This window comes from Globicephala melas, chromosome 7 (genome assembly GCF_963455315.2).
Source record: "Globicephala melas chromosome 7, mGloMel1.2, whole genome shotgun sequence".
NCBI classification, from domain to species: domain Eukaryota; kingdom Metazoa; phylum Chordata; class Mammalia; order Artiodactyla; family Delphinidae; genus Globicephala; species Globicephala melas.
Window position 1 is genome coordinate 106216134 of NC_083320.1, and position 15419 is coordinate 106231552.

At 40.4% G+C, this 15419-nt stretch overlaps 1 protein-coding gene across 1 annotated transcript in view; it reads left to right on the forward strand.

Annotated features, from left to right (window-relative positions):
* The window catches only part of CNTNAP5 (contactin associated protein family member 5), an 886651-nt gene that overhangs the window by 603687 nt on the left and 267545 nt on the right, over window positions 1-15419 (forward strand). The window contains exon 12 of the mRNA XM_030840366.2: window positions 4845-4964. Within this exon, the coding sequence (XP_030696226.2) occupies window positions 4845-4964 (120 nt within the window). The remainder of the gene's footprint in view (window positions 1-4844; window positions 4965-15419) is intronic.

Below are 15419 nucleotides of genomic sequence, written 5' to 3' on the forward strand. Positions count from 1 at the left end.
CTATGATGGGTTAACTGCTAAACAAACTGTGGTATATCCATACCATGGGATGCCACTCAGCAATTAAACAGAAATAAACTATTGGTGCATGAAACAACTCAAGTGGATTTCGAGGGAGTTATGCTGTGGGAAGAAGCTAGTTTCAAGAGGGAATGTCCAGCATGATGGTAGGGAGATGGCCAGAGGAGACAGCTATGTGCCAGGTTGGATGCATACCAGTCCAGATTGCCACAGGTCAGAAAGATCCAGAAGATAATTTTTCAAAGAAGTTGAAATCCATAGAATACCTGAAATGTCCAAATATTTAAAAAATAATAATAATTATTAGAGGCATTTTCAAACATACACAAAAAGATAGAATAGTATAATTGTCCCCAATGTACCCTCCCCTGTTTCAGTATTTATCAGTAGGCTACCATTTTTGTTTCCACTATGCCCCTCTTTGTTTTCGATGAAGTATTTTAACAAACAGATTGTGGACATAATCATTTTACTACAAATCCCTAAGTATGTATCTCTGACAAAGATGAACGTTTTATCTTTGAGAACATAACCACACTACCATTATCATAGCCAAGCAAAATTTTAAAAATATTTAAAGATACCAAATCTGATTTAAATTTTTCTGGTTCTCTTAATTTTGTCTTTGCTTTGTTGGAATCAGGATCTTGACAAGGTCCATACACAGTGTTTGACTGATATGTTTCCTGCATTTCTATCCCCCTTTTTGCCATTTATTTGTTGAAGAGACTGAGTCAGATGTTCCCAGAATCTGAATTTAACTGATTGTGTTTTTATAATGTTGAGTGTGTTTCTTTACCTCTTACTGTGAGTTAGTGTTTAAATCTCAGGGCTTGATTAGATTCAACTTCAAATTTTTGGCAAGAATGTATCTTAGGTGGTGCTGTGTATTTCTTATTACCTCACGTTGCAGGCATCTTGATAATCACTTTTGGGTGTGTTGAGATTGATCGGTGAGTTTGGGTATTGTTAATTTAATCCAGCCACTAAAAAGGGACCCCCTCAACTTTTCATCTAATGATTTAGCAGTCCTTCATAATTATTTTCTAATTCTTTATTTCATTGGTCTTTATTTCATTCCGCTGAAGGCAGAATCATGAAATGATTGTTGTCTTAAGTCAGTTCTGGAGTGATCTGTAACATGGCAATGCATAACTGATAACGCAGGTACTAGAGATGAAACAAGATTACCAAATAGTGGTTATTGTTGAAGCTAGTTGTGATATCAGGTTTATTTTATTACTCTCTGTGCTCTTTGCATGTATTTGGATTTTTTGTGATAAAAAGTTAAGAAGAAAATACTGAATTTAAATATCACTTGAAATAATTTGTAGTTAAATTCATTTAGTTTCCTTTCCATATTTATGAATTGCACCTTTTCTTCTAGTATATTTAATTTTGTTTTTTTGTTTTTAAAAATATTTATATTGATTCAAAGTTAAAAATATGGCATATTCAGAAAGGTCTAGTTTCTGTCCCTGTCCCCTTTCTCCCATTCTTTCTCTCTTCATAGGTATCCATTTAAATTAGTTTTCACCTGAATATTTTGGAAGGCATTTTAGAGAGTTGTTAGTGAATTTGTAGTTAAATTTGTGATATATACCTAGAAAATAAGGCAAATGAGAAGAAGAGTAAGACAGTTATTAATTTCTAGAAAAATGAAATTGTGTTCAGGAAAGGAAACAACCACATTCGTGAATAGCATGCTTTCTGTTGTATTAGCATAAGCAGTAATGATTGATCTAACTAAAATTGTGATCCTATTATATTGGCAGTATGTAGAAACCGAAAGTTCTTTGTATGTGGGGAGAGGTGATGAAAAAAGCTAAATTCTCATCTTTCCTATTGGTAAGTGAATAGATGACCTATAAATATGGAAAATCAAGAAGTAGCAGTATAGACATACAATTTAGAGATACAATAGTCAATACCAAAAGAATAAGCTAAGAAATAAATGTTATCATCTCTGCACAGAAGGGAGGTAAGGCCTATTGGTTTTTCTTAACAAGTCTTGTGATTCATGAAAAAAAATTAAGTAAGCAAAACATTGACAAAAAATAAGAGGTGACATAGCATGAAACAATTTAACATTAATGATAATAATAGTTTATATTTATCAAGCACTTCCTACGTGCCAAGTACTATGCTAAGTGTTGAACGTGGATTATCTCTGAATCCTTACTTCAGTTGTATTAGATAGACTCTTTTTTTATGCCTATAACTGCATGAGAGAATTAATGCTTTGAGAGTATATTAGCTCTTTACTGCTGCATGATGAATTACAGCAAAAGTTATCCTCTGGAAACAACAGACATTATTACTTCATAGTTTCTGTGGGTCCTTGAACAACTTGGCTGGGTAGTTCTGGCCCAGTCCTTTGGGGCTGCCTTCAAGGTATCAGCCAGGGCTACTGTCACTTCAGTTAAAACTCTGGAGAGAAGCTTCCAGGCTCATGCTGTGGACCTCTTCAAAGGGTTACCTCAGGACCTAGCAGTCGGTTTCTCTGAAAGCAGGTGCTCCAGAAGAACCCGAGTTGGAAGCCATGTGTCTTTTACAACCTGGTCTTGACAATGACATCATCTCTGTCAGAAGCATGTCAGTAAGTCTAGACCACACTCAAGGGGAGGGCGTGAATGCCAAGAGGTGCTGATGAGTTATCTTAGAGGTTGCCAGGTGTGTTATCAGATTGTGACACACACCTTGGTGTGTTATCAGGTTTAGGTCAGGTTTAAGCTATATGTTATGCTCAATATGCAGGGTGCAAACTGACACTCCCATGGACCCACAGCTTCAGAAACAGTGTATGACTGCAAGGGAGAATTACAGGAGTACAAGGATCACCTTGAATTCACTCTAATTTATACAAAGTCAAAGCCTCTCAAGCTTTAGAACTTTATTTGTAATGAATTATTTGAAGCACCCCTCACGCTTGATCATGTCAAACTACAGCTTCGTATTCCCGGGCTGGGACATTAGTCACAGGGGCATGGTAGTTAAGGTGAGGAGTTAGTGCTCTATCTTTAAAACTGTTAGGAGCCGCTGAAGTGTTTTCAACACAGGAGGATGACATAATATTGGACGCGTACCTGCTGCTCTGAGCTACATTATTTTGTCTCAAGCATCAGACAACATTCTACTTTCTCATGTGTGAAGCAGCAGATCCTCCTTTCCACCCTACCAAATTCATGCATGTGGGTGTAATGAGATTTATAAATTTCTTTTACCTTCAGACTGTTCAAAGTATCCCATCTCAGGACAGCTGTGTCTGCCTCTCTCTGAGCACATAAAGATCTTTATGGCTGTAACCAGGCTACGAGCTTTCTAAGGCACAGACTCATTGCCACATCCTTGGTCTGTTGTTAGGTGCCCACCACACTGTTGACACATATGAGGAACTCAGTAAATGCTTGTTAAGTCAAAATGCACTAAACCTGATTGGGCACCTACTATATGTTAGTTATTGTGCTGAGTTCTGGGTATATAGAAATAAGACCGTGTCATTTTACTTTATAAATGAAAAGTCATGACTGTATGTTCAGTTTTACATTCACTAATCACACGTTTTGTTATTGAGGTATAGTTAATGTACAATGTTGTGTTAGTTTCAAGTGTACAAAAAAGGGATTCAGATATACATATATATATTATATATTATTTTTCAGATTTTTTTCCCTTATAGATTATTACAAAATATTGAGTATAGTTCCCTGTGCTCTCCAGTAGGTCCTTGTTGGTTATCTATTTTATATTTAGGAGTGTGTACATATTAATCCCAAACTCCTAATTCATCCCTCCACCTCACCCTTTCCCCTTTGGTAACTATAAATTTGTTTTCTCTGTCTGTGAGTCTGTTTCTGTTTTGCAAATAAGTGCATTTGTGCATTTTTTTAGGTTCCCTATATAAGTGATATCATATGATATTTGTCTTTCTCTATCTGGCTTACTTTGCCTAGTATGATAATCTCTAGGTCCATCCATGGTGCTGCAAATGGCATTATTTCATTCTTTTCAATGGCTGAGTAATATTCCATTGTATGTATATATATATATATATATATATATATATATATACACAACATCTTCTTTATCCATTCCTCTGTTGATGGACATTTATGTTGCTTCCATGACCTGGCTATTGTAAACAGCACTGCAATGAACATTGGGGTGCATGTATCTTTTTGAATTAGAGTTTTCTCCAGATATATGCCCAGGAGTGGGATTGCTGGATCATATGGTAGCTCTATTTTTAGTTTTTTAAGGCACCTCCATACTGTTCACCTTAGTGACTGCGCCAATTTACATTCCCACCAACAGTTTAATAAGAGTGTTCCTTTTTCTCCACTCCCTCTCCAGCATTTATTATTTGTACATTTTTAACTTTTGATCTCCCACTGTGAGTGTGGCATTCTGCTAGATGCTGGAACACAGCCTCAAACTACACACTGCCACCACTCTTAAAGATTCTGTAACTATTGCAGGAGACAGAACAGTGTATGATGCCCTAGCTTCACAGCTGTGCAAGTGTAGGGGAAGGACAGACACATCAGCATAGGGAAGGGCTGTTTAAGAGGGAAGGGGAGACATTTTGGAGGATGTAAACTTGGAGTTGTTTAGAAGAATGAACATTAGGATGAATGGAGGATGCAAGCCCATCAAACATTGGGGCACTAGTTTGTTAAGGCTTGGGGAGAAAGTTGAGGTTATAGGAGAAAGGAAAGAAATCACAATTGAAAGTAAATATAATAAGTAGGAGTTACTGATCCTCCAAAGGGATATGCAGAGCCAAGCCAAGTTTCTTCTCTGCTGCCTTTGTGTCTTTCCAGCCCTCTATGAGCAATCCTGCGAGGTGTACAGGCACCACGGCAACACAGCTGGTTTCTTCTACATTGACTCAGATGGCAGTGGGACGCTGGGACCTTTCCAAGTGTACTGCAATATCACAGGTAAGGGTGCAGAATTCCTACTCACGCTTCATGTCACTACGTGATGCAAAGGGAAATCCACTGGAAGGGGACACTTGTATAAATAAAAATTTAAAGGACCAACTTCAGGGGGGAAATGGTATTTAGGTAAATAATAGGATTTAGCAGCTAGGTTATTTTCATGAGAGAAGAAAACCTGTTAATGGTCTTGACAAGGTTCCACTGAACCAAGAATTAAATATCAAGCATTTTCTGCAGGGCTGAACAAGGTCATGTCTCTCTTAAAATGCAAAAACAGAAAGAGAAGGAAAATAACCCAACAGACAAAAAAACAAAAGTTAAAATCAATAGAAAGCCCTGATTCAGGAAGTGGGAAAGCTTGATTCAGGTCTGGCTCTGAGGACCGTGTGACTCCGAGGGTCACTGTGAGCTTCAATTCTGCATCAGTGAAATGGAAATAGTAGTTCCTGCTTCTTAGAGTTGTGAGGATGAAACAAAATCATCTGTATTGCTGTAACTAGCCAGGGTAGTTATCCCGCAGATGCCTAACCAAAACACTGAGCTATTTCTATTTTCCCTGGCAATCTCATAATATCTTGCCACTTTTTCTAAAGTGCCTACGGACGTATTAAGAGCCAATTATTACATGAGTTTAGAAGCAGCACGTGATCACTAATTTATTCTTAAAAAAATAATTCCACACCCCAAACCTGATGTAATATTTATTTAAAAATATAGCAATGCAAGCACTCCCTCTGTTTAGAATGTCAGTTGGCACATACACATTTTTTGTTTGTTTGTTTGTTTTGAGCACTGGCCTTCGGAGACACCAGCAGAATCATGTAATGAAGAAGAAAAGTAGGAACCTATTAAGGCTCTTTGAGTCCTCAGGCCCCAGACTTCACTGCAACAGGGTGACCACATCTGTGGAGGTCTGTCTATAGTCAGACACTGTCCTGGCCACACAGGATATGCGGAGAAATAAGGCATAGTCATTGTCATTCATGAGGCAGTAAAATCAGGGAAAATAGCATGCAGTATCACAGGTAGAAATGCAAGCAAGCCATTGCCAAAATGGTGATTGAGGACATTTACCAGTAATTTGCCCATCTGAATACAAAAGGCCCCAGGTTTTCTGCAGAAAATGGTAGTTACATGGAATTGGATGCCATTTCATTTCATTTCCATCATACTTCATCTCTTCAAGATGTATGCTAGCTGCTTCTCAATAGCCCTATAACATAATTAGAAATCGCGTTACCGTTTTCTTTTCACGGTTGTGCCAGCCTATAATGTTCAACAACCTGGTCAAGAAGTAGGCTTCTCCGTGGATCTTGGTTATTTTCAAAATTAATTAACATATGGCTCTCTGGGGAATCATGCTAAAAATAGACTTTGCAGACCCAGAAATTCTAAATTCAGTGAATGTACTTCTATTGAGCTTTCCAAATGATTCTGATGCAGTTTGTCCCCAGTCCACAATTTACAAAAGAAGGAGGAAGTGTTTTGCTTGCAGAACAAGGCAAAGGAGATCAGTGCCTGCTGAGTGATGGGTGTGACAAATAATAAGAGGATTTGTGGTAATGGCATCAATGACTCAGCTCCTACCGTCTTTGGGAACTGAACTGAGAGTTTACAAATATCATCTCTTTAATTCTTGGCAACAAAAATATGAGGCGGATATTTTTAACTCTATCTTACATAGAAGGAAAGCGCACATGAGAATTTCATGACTTGCTTGAGATAATAAATCCTGGGACTAATAGTCAAGACTCAGGAAGCAAACAAGACCTTCTGGTGCAGCAATAATCTATATCACTAAAACGTTAATTGGATGCTTTGTATTGCTTATGTTTTGCTTGAAGCCATGCTTTTATTTTTGTTATAAAAATAATCAATGCTAATTATGGAAACTTTAAGGAAAAGAAGAAAAGTCTGAAGAAATGTTAAAGTCACCTACAAACCACAATCCAGGGATTGCTATTGATATTTGATTGTTAGAATTTCCTTGGGACTTTTTGCTATGAATGCATATGTGTGTTTTTCTATGAATGTATAGGTTCTTAAATGTATATTTTTATACCATGCATTTAAGACAGAAGCATAGACATCCTATTTTCATTAAAATATGTAGTTTGAAATTAAAATACATACATTAAGTATAGCTTGACAAATTTAACTCTCCAAAATAATGTAAGTAGAATGACACTGATTCATAGATGTCATTTACATGAAATGCTCTGCCTCTCTTTGGAAAGACTTCTCTCGGGATTTATGTTTGATATTTTGTCCAGGAATGGCTAAAGATGAATGTTTATGTATATTAAATGTTGTCGTTTTGCTGATGTGATGCTGAAGGCATCAGGTCCTCTGAGTTATGTCCCAAAATTGATAGGGTGCGTTGTGCACGATTGGGGATTTCTTTGAAATATGCTTTTCTGGTCACATGCAATTGCAAACTATATAGGTGCTTGGTTTTGTTTTTGTTTTCTTAAAATACTTGTAAAAGTAAAAGCCAACTTCTGTGTAGGCGAATTACATCCATATTTAACTGACAAACATTTTTAATGCCTAAATATAACGATAATGAAATACATAATTTTTTATTTGTCAGTATTAACTGTTCTTAAATTGAGTGACTTACGACGCTAGGAAAAGTGTGACAAAGTGGTCCAGGGAAGAGAGGAAGGGGGAGGGAGGAGAAGGGGGAATGGAAGGAGGGAGGAAATGGCCAGAGAAGGCTTGCTGTGTGTTTAACTCTGGTTTCTAAGAGCACAAAGCCACTGGTCTCTGCACTTTACAGAGATATTCCTGGGGCATAACACAGAGAGTGTAAACCAAGCTGGGACGCAGGGAACCTGGGCTCTCTCTCTTACTGCTCTTTGTGCCAGTCGGCTGGGTGCTCCCAGCCTGGCTGTGCATCTCAAAAATAAGGATCTGGAGCTAAGCGGGCCCTTAGGCCTCCCTCATTTAGAACTCCCTGCGAGATCATTTGAGGTTCCAAAGAAAAGGAGAAGTTTCCCCTAAGTCTGCAGATACTTGCAGATGGATGTCATCAGGTTAAAGGGCAGGTTTTAGTTGTGGAAAACTGTAAATCTGAATCCCAGCTGCCTCACATCTCTCTTTACAGTGTACCCTGGGGGTAGTTCCTCATTTCTATAGGTGAGGTGGCACCTTGCCCCTCCCGGGAGATTTAAGTCTGTGCATCTTACCTGCCACGGGGTGATCCTGGGGAGATGAGGGCCACGAGTGCTCAGCGAGCAGCTGCCCTCTTTGGTGTAAGGCAGTGTGATCTCTGCATGGGGACAGTAGGACAAATTATAGGAGTAACTTAGGGGGTGATTAGGCTTATCGGTAAAGTGGACTGAATCTAGGCTTCTACAGGTTTCGACAGGGTGCCATAACCCGGGCTGCATTCTGACACTAGGGGGTAGGAGAGAAGGATGAGAAAGATAGAGTTAAGTTTCTTCAGGAATACACACTTGGCCTACTTTTAACCTATCTCTAAATGATGTACAGTTCATTTCAGCTCAATGTAAATTTGCACATTTCAGGCACTGCACAAATTGCAAAGGGTACACAATCGTGTCTGTCTTAGTCTCTTTGGGCTGGTCTAGCAACGTTCCGCAAATTGAGTGGCTTCCAAAACCCCAGGAGTATGTTGTCTCACAGTTCTTGAGGGTAGAAGACCAAAATCAAGGTGCCAGCGAGGCCACAACCCCTCTGAAACCTGTAGGGGAGTCTCCTTCCTGGCCTCTCCCTAGCGTCTGGCAGTTTGCTTGACCCGTGGGTGCTCCTGGGCTCCTAGAAGCAGCCCCTCGATCTCTGCATCCCTGGGACTGTCTCCCTGCTTCTGTGTGATTACATCATAGTGACATTTTCCCCTCACATGTCTGTGTGTCTGTTTCCTCTTTTCTTATAAGGACACCAGTCATGTCGGCTTAGGGCCCAACCTAATGGAGTATGACATTATCTTAATTTGATTACATGTGTGAAGAATCTATTTCCCATTAAGGCCTTGCACATTCACAGGTACAGAGTGTTAGGTCTTTAAGCAATCATTTTGGGGGACACAGTTCAACACATAACAGTATTATTTCAGTCTCCTCCACAGGCTAATCATGGAAAAGACACAGCTACAATTAAATTATCTTGACAAGGATAGCGCATGTGTAGTGTGTGTTGAGAGCCCACAAGAGGGGCACCTAAACCAGCCACTCATGGAAGAGCTATCAGGCAGGCAGGAAACGTCGCTAAGAGCTGGATGGAGGGTAGGAACTGGCCAGAAGAAGACACAAAGGAAGGCATTTCCAGGAAGAGCAAATGAATGTCAGGAACAAGGTTCCAGGGTCCCTTGATCCTGCACGTTTGTGGGGACCACCCAACTCACCAGGATGAGTTGCTAGTTTAGAGCACTGAAAAATGCATGTACCTGAATGACTAGAAAATAAAAGGATCACAGTGACTTGATTAGGGACAAGCAGAAGTTTCTGAAGATCCATAATCTGAACTATAGTTTCCCAGCAAGGAAATTGGCTATCTTAATTCCAGGGAAAAGAAGATTTTTTTTCAATTTAATTTAATTTTTACTTTATATTGGAGTGCAATTGATTTACAATGTTGTGTTAATTTCAGGTATACAACAAAGTGATAAATATACATATATCCATTCTTTTTCAGATTCTTTTCCCATACAGGTTATTACAGAATGAGTAGAGTTCCCTGTGCTATACAGTAGGACCTCGTTGGTTCTCTATTTTCTATATAGTAGTGTGTATACGTTAATCCCAAACTCCAGTTTTTATCAGATCATTCTTGAGCATGCCAGACTATTTAGCTGACCCTGAAGGAAAGATGAGCAACTTTCTGAGTACCAACAACAAGCCACCATCCTCAGGTTATACACGGTCTTTAGCACTGTTCCCCTCTCTGGAGGACCGGATCTGGCTTACATTAGGGACCGTTTACAAAGGGATGAATGTACAAGAAGAAATTATGGGAATATACTGTACTATAGAGCTAGTAATAAAGGAGATGTTCCCACCATCAGGCCCATGGAGGTGAGGGGAGGGCATTTCGCCAGAGCAAGAAGGAGGGCAGGATGTAGAAGCCGTGCCTTGAGGCAGCTGTGATGTGTTTGGGAACAGCCATCAAGGAGCTTGCGGAGTAACCTCAGTCTCTCCTCACCCCTTCCAGTCTCCTTCCTAGGTTTCCATCGAGCAAATTCCACTAGAATTCAGAAGGCAAGGGCACTTATTGGTGTAATGCCTTTAGTCAGCCTTCCTGGGCACAGAGAAGGCTGTAGAAGGATGGAAAGTACATCTAGTGGGGCAAATGGAAAATATATTGTCTATAAAGAACTGTCCAAAGAAGCCTGGGGGAAAAAATGATTTGAATTCATCAAGGATCAAGGATGGTGGTGAGGTGGGCGTGGTGAGTGAAATCCACAAACCATGCAAATATATGAAGCATGGATTTGTCCATTAGATTCCCACCTGAAGCAGAAAGGACCGCCGTTTGCAGGTTCAGTCGAAGCGAGGTTAAGATGAATGCAAAAAACATACATGAAGGAGAGACTTTGAGAGCTAGGTTACTCTAAAAGTCGATAAGCCACTCAAGTGATGAATAATTAAGGGGAGGACTTCCCTGGTGGCACAGTGGTTGAGAGTCCGCCTGCCGATGCAGGGGACGCGGGTTTGTGCCCCAGTCTGGGAAGATCCCACATGCCGCGGAGCGGCTAGGCCCGTGAGCCATGGCCGCTGAGCCTGTGCATCCAGAGCCTGTGCTCCGCAACAGGAGAGGCCACAGCAGTGAGAGGCCAGCATATCGAAAAAAATAAATAAATAAAAATAATTAAGGGGCAAGTGGACAACTAAGGGAAACTGTGACATATGCCAGAATGTAATGTTTTGTTCAAAGGGCGTGTGGGTTCCATGCCACTACCTGGTGGTAAAAGTCCCCTTAACCTGAATGTGGACAGTTTCAGCCAATGACGTAAAGATTGTGATCATCCTTGGCTATACCGGTATAGTTGGGCAAGTAAGGAGGGATGCATTTGAGACAACAAGGAATCTAGTAGGACTCAGAATTGTATTGCTGGATGAAAATGAATGTAAGGTAGACTCACAGGATAGGTTAGATGCCATCTGGAAGTGAGGAAGTGCTGGTCACGGGGATCAATGCAAAGGGAAAGACAGAAGTGGAGAAAGAGCAGGGTGCAGGAAGGAGCTGGAATTAGCGAACATCTGAGGTACCTGTACAGGAAGTGTGTGTTGATGATACACGAGAATGTGGTAAGTATATCCTCAACTTGGCTGAGTCATAATGTCCAGATATTTGGTCAGACATTATCATTAATGCTTCTGTGAAGGGTTTTATTTAGATGAGATGAACACTTAAATCAGTGGACTTTGAATAAAGCAGAATACCCTCCAAAATGTAGGTGGGCCTCGTTCAATCAGCTGAAGGTCTTAACAGAACAAAAACTGACCTCCCCCAAGCAAGAAGAAAGTCAGCCAGCAGACTGTCTTCTGTCTTTGGGATTGAACTGCAGCTGTTTGCTAGGTCTCCAGCCTCCTGGTCTACCCTGTAGATTTTGGACTTACCAAGCCTCTACAGTCTTGTGAGCCAATTATGCACTGGAAAAAATATATATGGTTTTTATACCTTGTTGGTTATGTTTCTCTGGAGAACCTTGACTCATGCACTTGGTACCTACAGGTTAGGTGTGCTCTCCTCTCATTTTCTGAATACTTCTACCATGACACTGATCACACTGCATTATAACCACTGATGTTTACTTCTGTGTTCCATGGGACTGTGAGGTCCTGGATGGAAAATGAGAGACAGAGTGTCAGGAATTCCTGGATCTACTTTTACACATACTCTAAGGAGGCCAGTGTAAATGGACTGCTGAGAAATCACAGGCAAACTGAAGATTAATTTCTGCCTTTCTCTATTTTTTCTTTCCACTTCCCATAATTTATCTTAGACTGAGGCCCTGACCCATTACATCAATGACAGTTTGGAACCATGGATATTGCCTTAATGTCTACTCTTAACTGGGCTTGAGTCATTCCTACTATTTGCAACCTCTTCTGCAAGTCCAAGAGTGAAAAGTGTCCTGCTACTCATTGCCCCCAAGACCTCTCACTGCTATGCAGCCTCCACAAACCCTTTCTTTTCTCCAAACGTAAGAATGAGTAGTGGGAGGAACACGTTTTGGAGTCACGTTGGAGTTCCTATTTTAGTGCTGGCACATGCTAGCCATGTGACCTTGGACAAGTCATTTAACATTTCTGGATCTTGGTTTCCTTATCAGGAAGATGGAGAATAAACATGTCTTCATTTTGAGATTAATCTGAGAAATAGAATATACCTGCAAAGTTCCTAGCCCCCAAATGTAGATGATCAGGAAACAGAGTAGCCAAATATCATGATGTAATATTAACCATGACCTCTTTCACTCTCACTGCTGTTCTAGTGGTATAGATAACATCTATAAGGCCATCCGAGTTGCAAAAGATAGCTATTTCCTCTTGCCAGAAATATTGTCTTTATTCCTTCTGCATTGCCATGAGATTTCAGAGACTGGAGGGATTTCTAGGAGCCTGGAGGGAGCATTTCTGAGGGGAAGCTTCCCGTATCAATAAAGCAGAATTAGAAGGGTGAGGCACTCTGAGAAGATTTTCCTTAGAACTTGACGTTTCAACTCATTCAACTGTTTACATTTTGCCATTTTGAATGTTAACAGGACACCTTGTCAACATGTTAAAAGATGTTTCCCAGCCACACACTGTTCTTCCTCTGTGCAGTACAATTGCATGTTGAGATGCAAAATTGTCTAGAACCACTAACAAAAACACAGTTATTTCCCGTCTTGATGGATACAATGCCGTTTCGTGTATCTAGACCTGTACAGCTATCATCAGGCATTGCAAGAAGTTTGCAAGGAAGGTTTAGTCAAATCTTGAAAGCAAAACTTGTTTTCCTTCTCAAAGAGCTCCTAATGCATTTTCAAACCACCTTGCAAGTTTCCATATCTTAACATTCTTGCTATTATGAGGCTCTGTTTCTCACTCCTTTGGCAGCAGGCTCTGGCTTCATTAAAACTCATCAAAGCATGCATAATGGAGTAGGCAGAGAAGCTGCAATTAAAGTCTCTCCAATATTCCTGTACATAAGTATGCAATGGGATTGCAGGTAATAGATTATCATCCAAATCACTGACAGAAAGAAAGGAATGTGTCCATTCGGTTTGGTCTAACAGTTGTTGGCCTTGCTTCCCAAAGTTAGAGCAACATCACTGAGTTTACAGTTTTATGTATGGCCTGCACAAGGGTATGCGAGTGTACAGGAAACAAGAGTTACCCATGACATAGGATGAGACCACTTACTTATGGCACATTTATTTCTCCCTGAACTTCTTAGTGCATTGTTAATTTTCTGCAGCTTTATTTTACACCAAAGAGAAGTAGAATTCAATTGTTGGTCCCATGTGCATTTGTAATTAAGTTTTGTCTTGGTATCTCCTATTGGCTGATTTCTACCCCCAAACACTCCACTGCTAACACACACACACACACACACACACACACACACACACACACACACACACACACACACACACACACACACACACCCCAAAAAGGAAGTATTAGCTTCCATTGCCCTGCCAAATTCTTCTACAAGGACAAGCTGGGCTCAAGTTCTCAAGTTTGTTTTCTTAATCATATTTTGGATAGCCATCATTGCAGAAGTACTGTTGCCAAAAAATTGTGACTTGATTACAGGCTGTAAAACTGTGCCAGATATCTACTGGGCACAGGACTAGTTCAAGATGCATCACTGTGAAGTAGCTGGAATATTGTTCTCTTTTTACAAATGTGCTAATGAGGTTAGTAAGTTATACGAAGAGGATTCCAATTAGAGCCATCAGATCTAAGTTTTTTGCTATGTCTGGTATGCAGTACTTCTTATAAAAGGGGTCTAAAGCATGGGAGACAACCTTCTTCTATTTGAATCATTATGCATTGGTTGTCTGCTCTGGCCAGGCACTGACAAGGCACTGAGGATATAGAAGTGATTAAGACACGGTCCCCCAAGTCCACAGAATTTATCATCTCATGTCCTTGTGGTAAGAAAACACCCGGATCTTTCCCACTCTGATTCATAATTCACACAACAGCAAGAGTGATGCTTTAAAAACAGATCTGACCATGCTTCCTCATCCCCTTCCCCTTCTACCTGTGCAAACTCCAAGCTCCTTACTCATGGCTTACAATTTTTGAAGGACATTGTTGTATAATGTGTTCATATGCATTAATTAAAAGTCTTAGGACAATGTCTGGTATTTATTACATCCTCCAAATTATGATCGTTATTATCTATTATAATTATTTAGGGGCCACAAACAAGGCCCCTGGTCTTTGTATTTCAGTCTCTCCCTCTGTACATGACGGGTGATAACAATAGCTTTTTATGATTGGTATCTAGTCAAGTTAAATGAGTTAACATTTAAACAATGTTGGAGAGTGACTGACACAGAGCAAGTGGTGGAGAAAATGTAGGTGTTTCTCCTTCTCTTCTTCCCCCTTTCTTTGGAAACATGTCGCTTCTCTGTGGGCAGCAGGTTCAGATCGATCCGGACAGGAGACCACAGGCTGTGTCCCTGGTAGCCCAAGCATCCTTTCTCAGTTGAGACTCGCTCACGGGTGACATACGCATGGTGGCTCGCTAGCAGTTTAACCAGTTGGAATAATCCTTGTGTTGTTGCTTCTATTCCAGAGGGACAATTTGTTTTCTGTAAATCAAGTGTTTTCCAGAGGACTCTTTGGGGCTGAAGAATGGTCGTTCACCAGCTTAGAAGAGGGAAGCTTTTTTTAAATGTCTGTCTCCCTGTTTAATACATCATGCTGTCAGCCAAGGCGTGGGGACCACATAGAGCTTCCAGAAGGCTGGTCTCTTAGGTGAAGCTGGGGAGTGGATCTGCTTGTGTGGAAGACCCAAGTTTTAAAGGGGTCTCTCTGGACTGGCGGCAGGTGGCATAATCTCTTGCTAAACTGGGCCATTAAAGAAAACTACTAAGTCATAAAGCTGTAGCATTACCCAGAAAGTAAAGCATTGTCACCTTTGAATTGCCATGCGTTTTCACAGGCACTTAGAGAAACGCCTTTCACACCAGCTTAGCACGCCAGTTGGCTCCAACCACAGGGGGTAAGGACAGGAGTCTCAGCACAAGGGTGGGGAGAATGATTGCAATGTGATTTCCATTGACTTATTTGCTCATTCATAAATTCACCCCCCCTTTACTAACATTTCTTGAATTCCTTTATTAAACTCTCATTTATTTACTCATTCTTTAATTCTCTCATTTATTCATTTCCACAATTATTTGTTCATGGGTTCAGTTACATTATTCATTCATTCATTCAGCCAGTCAGTTATTCAGCTGGCCATCCAGGATAAGCCACTTAA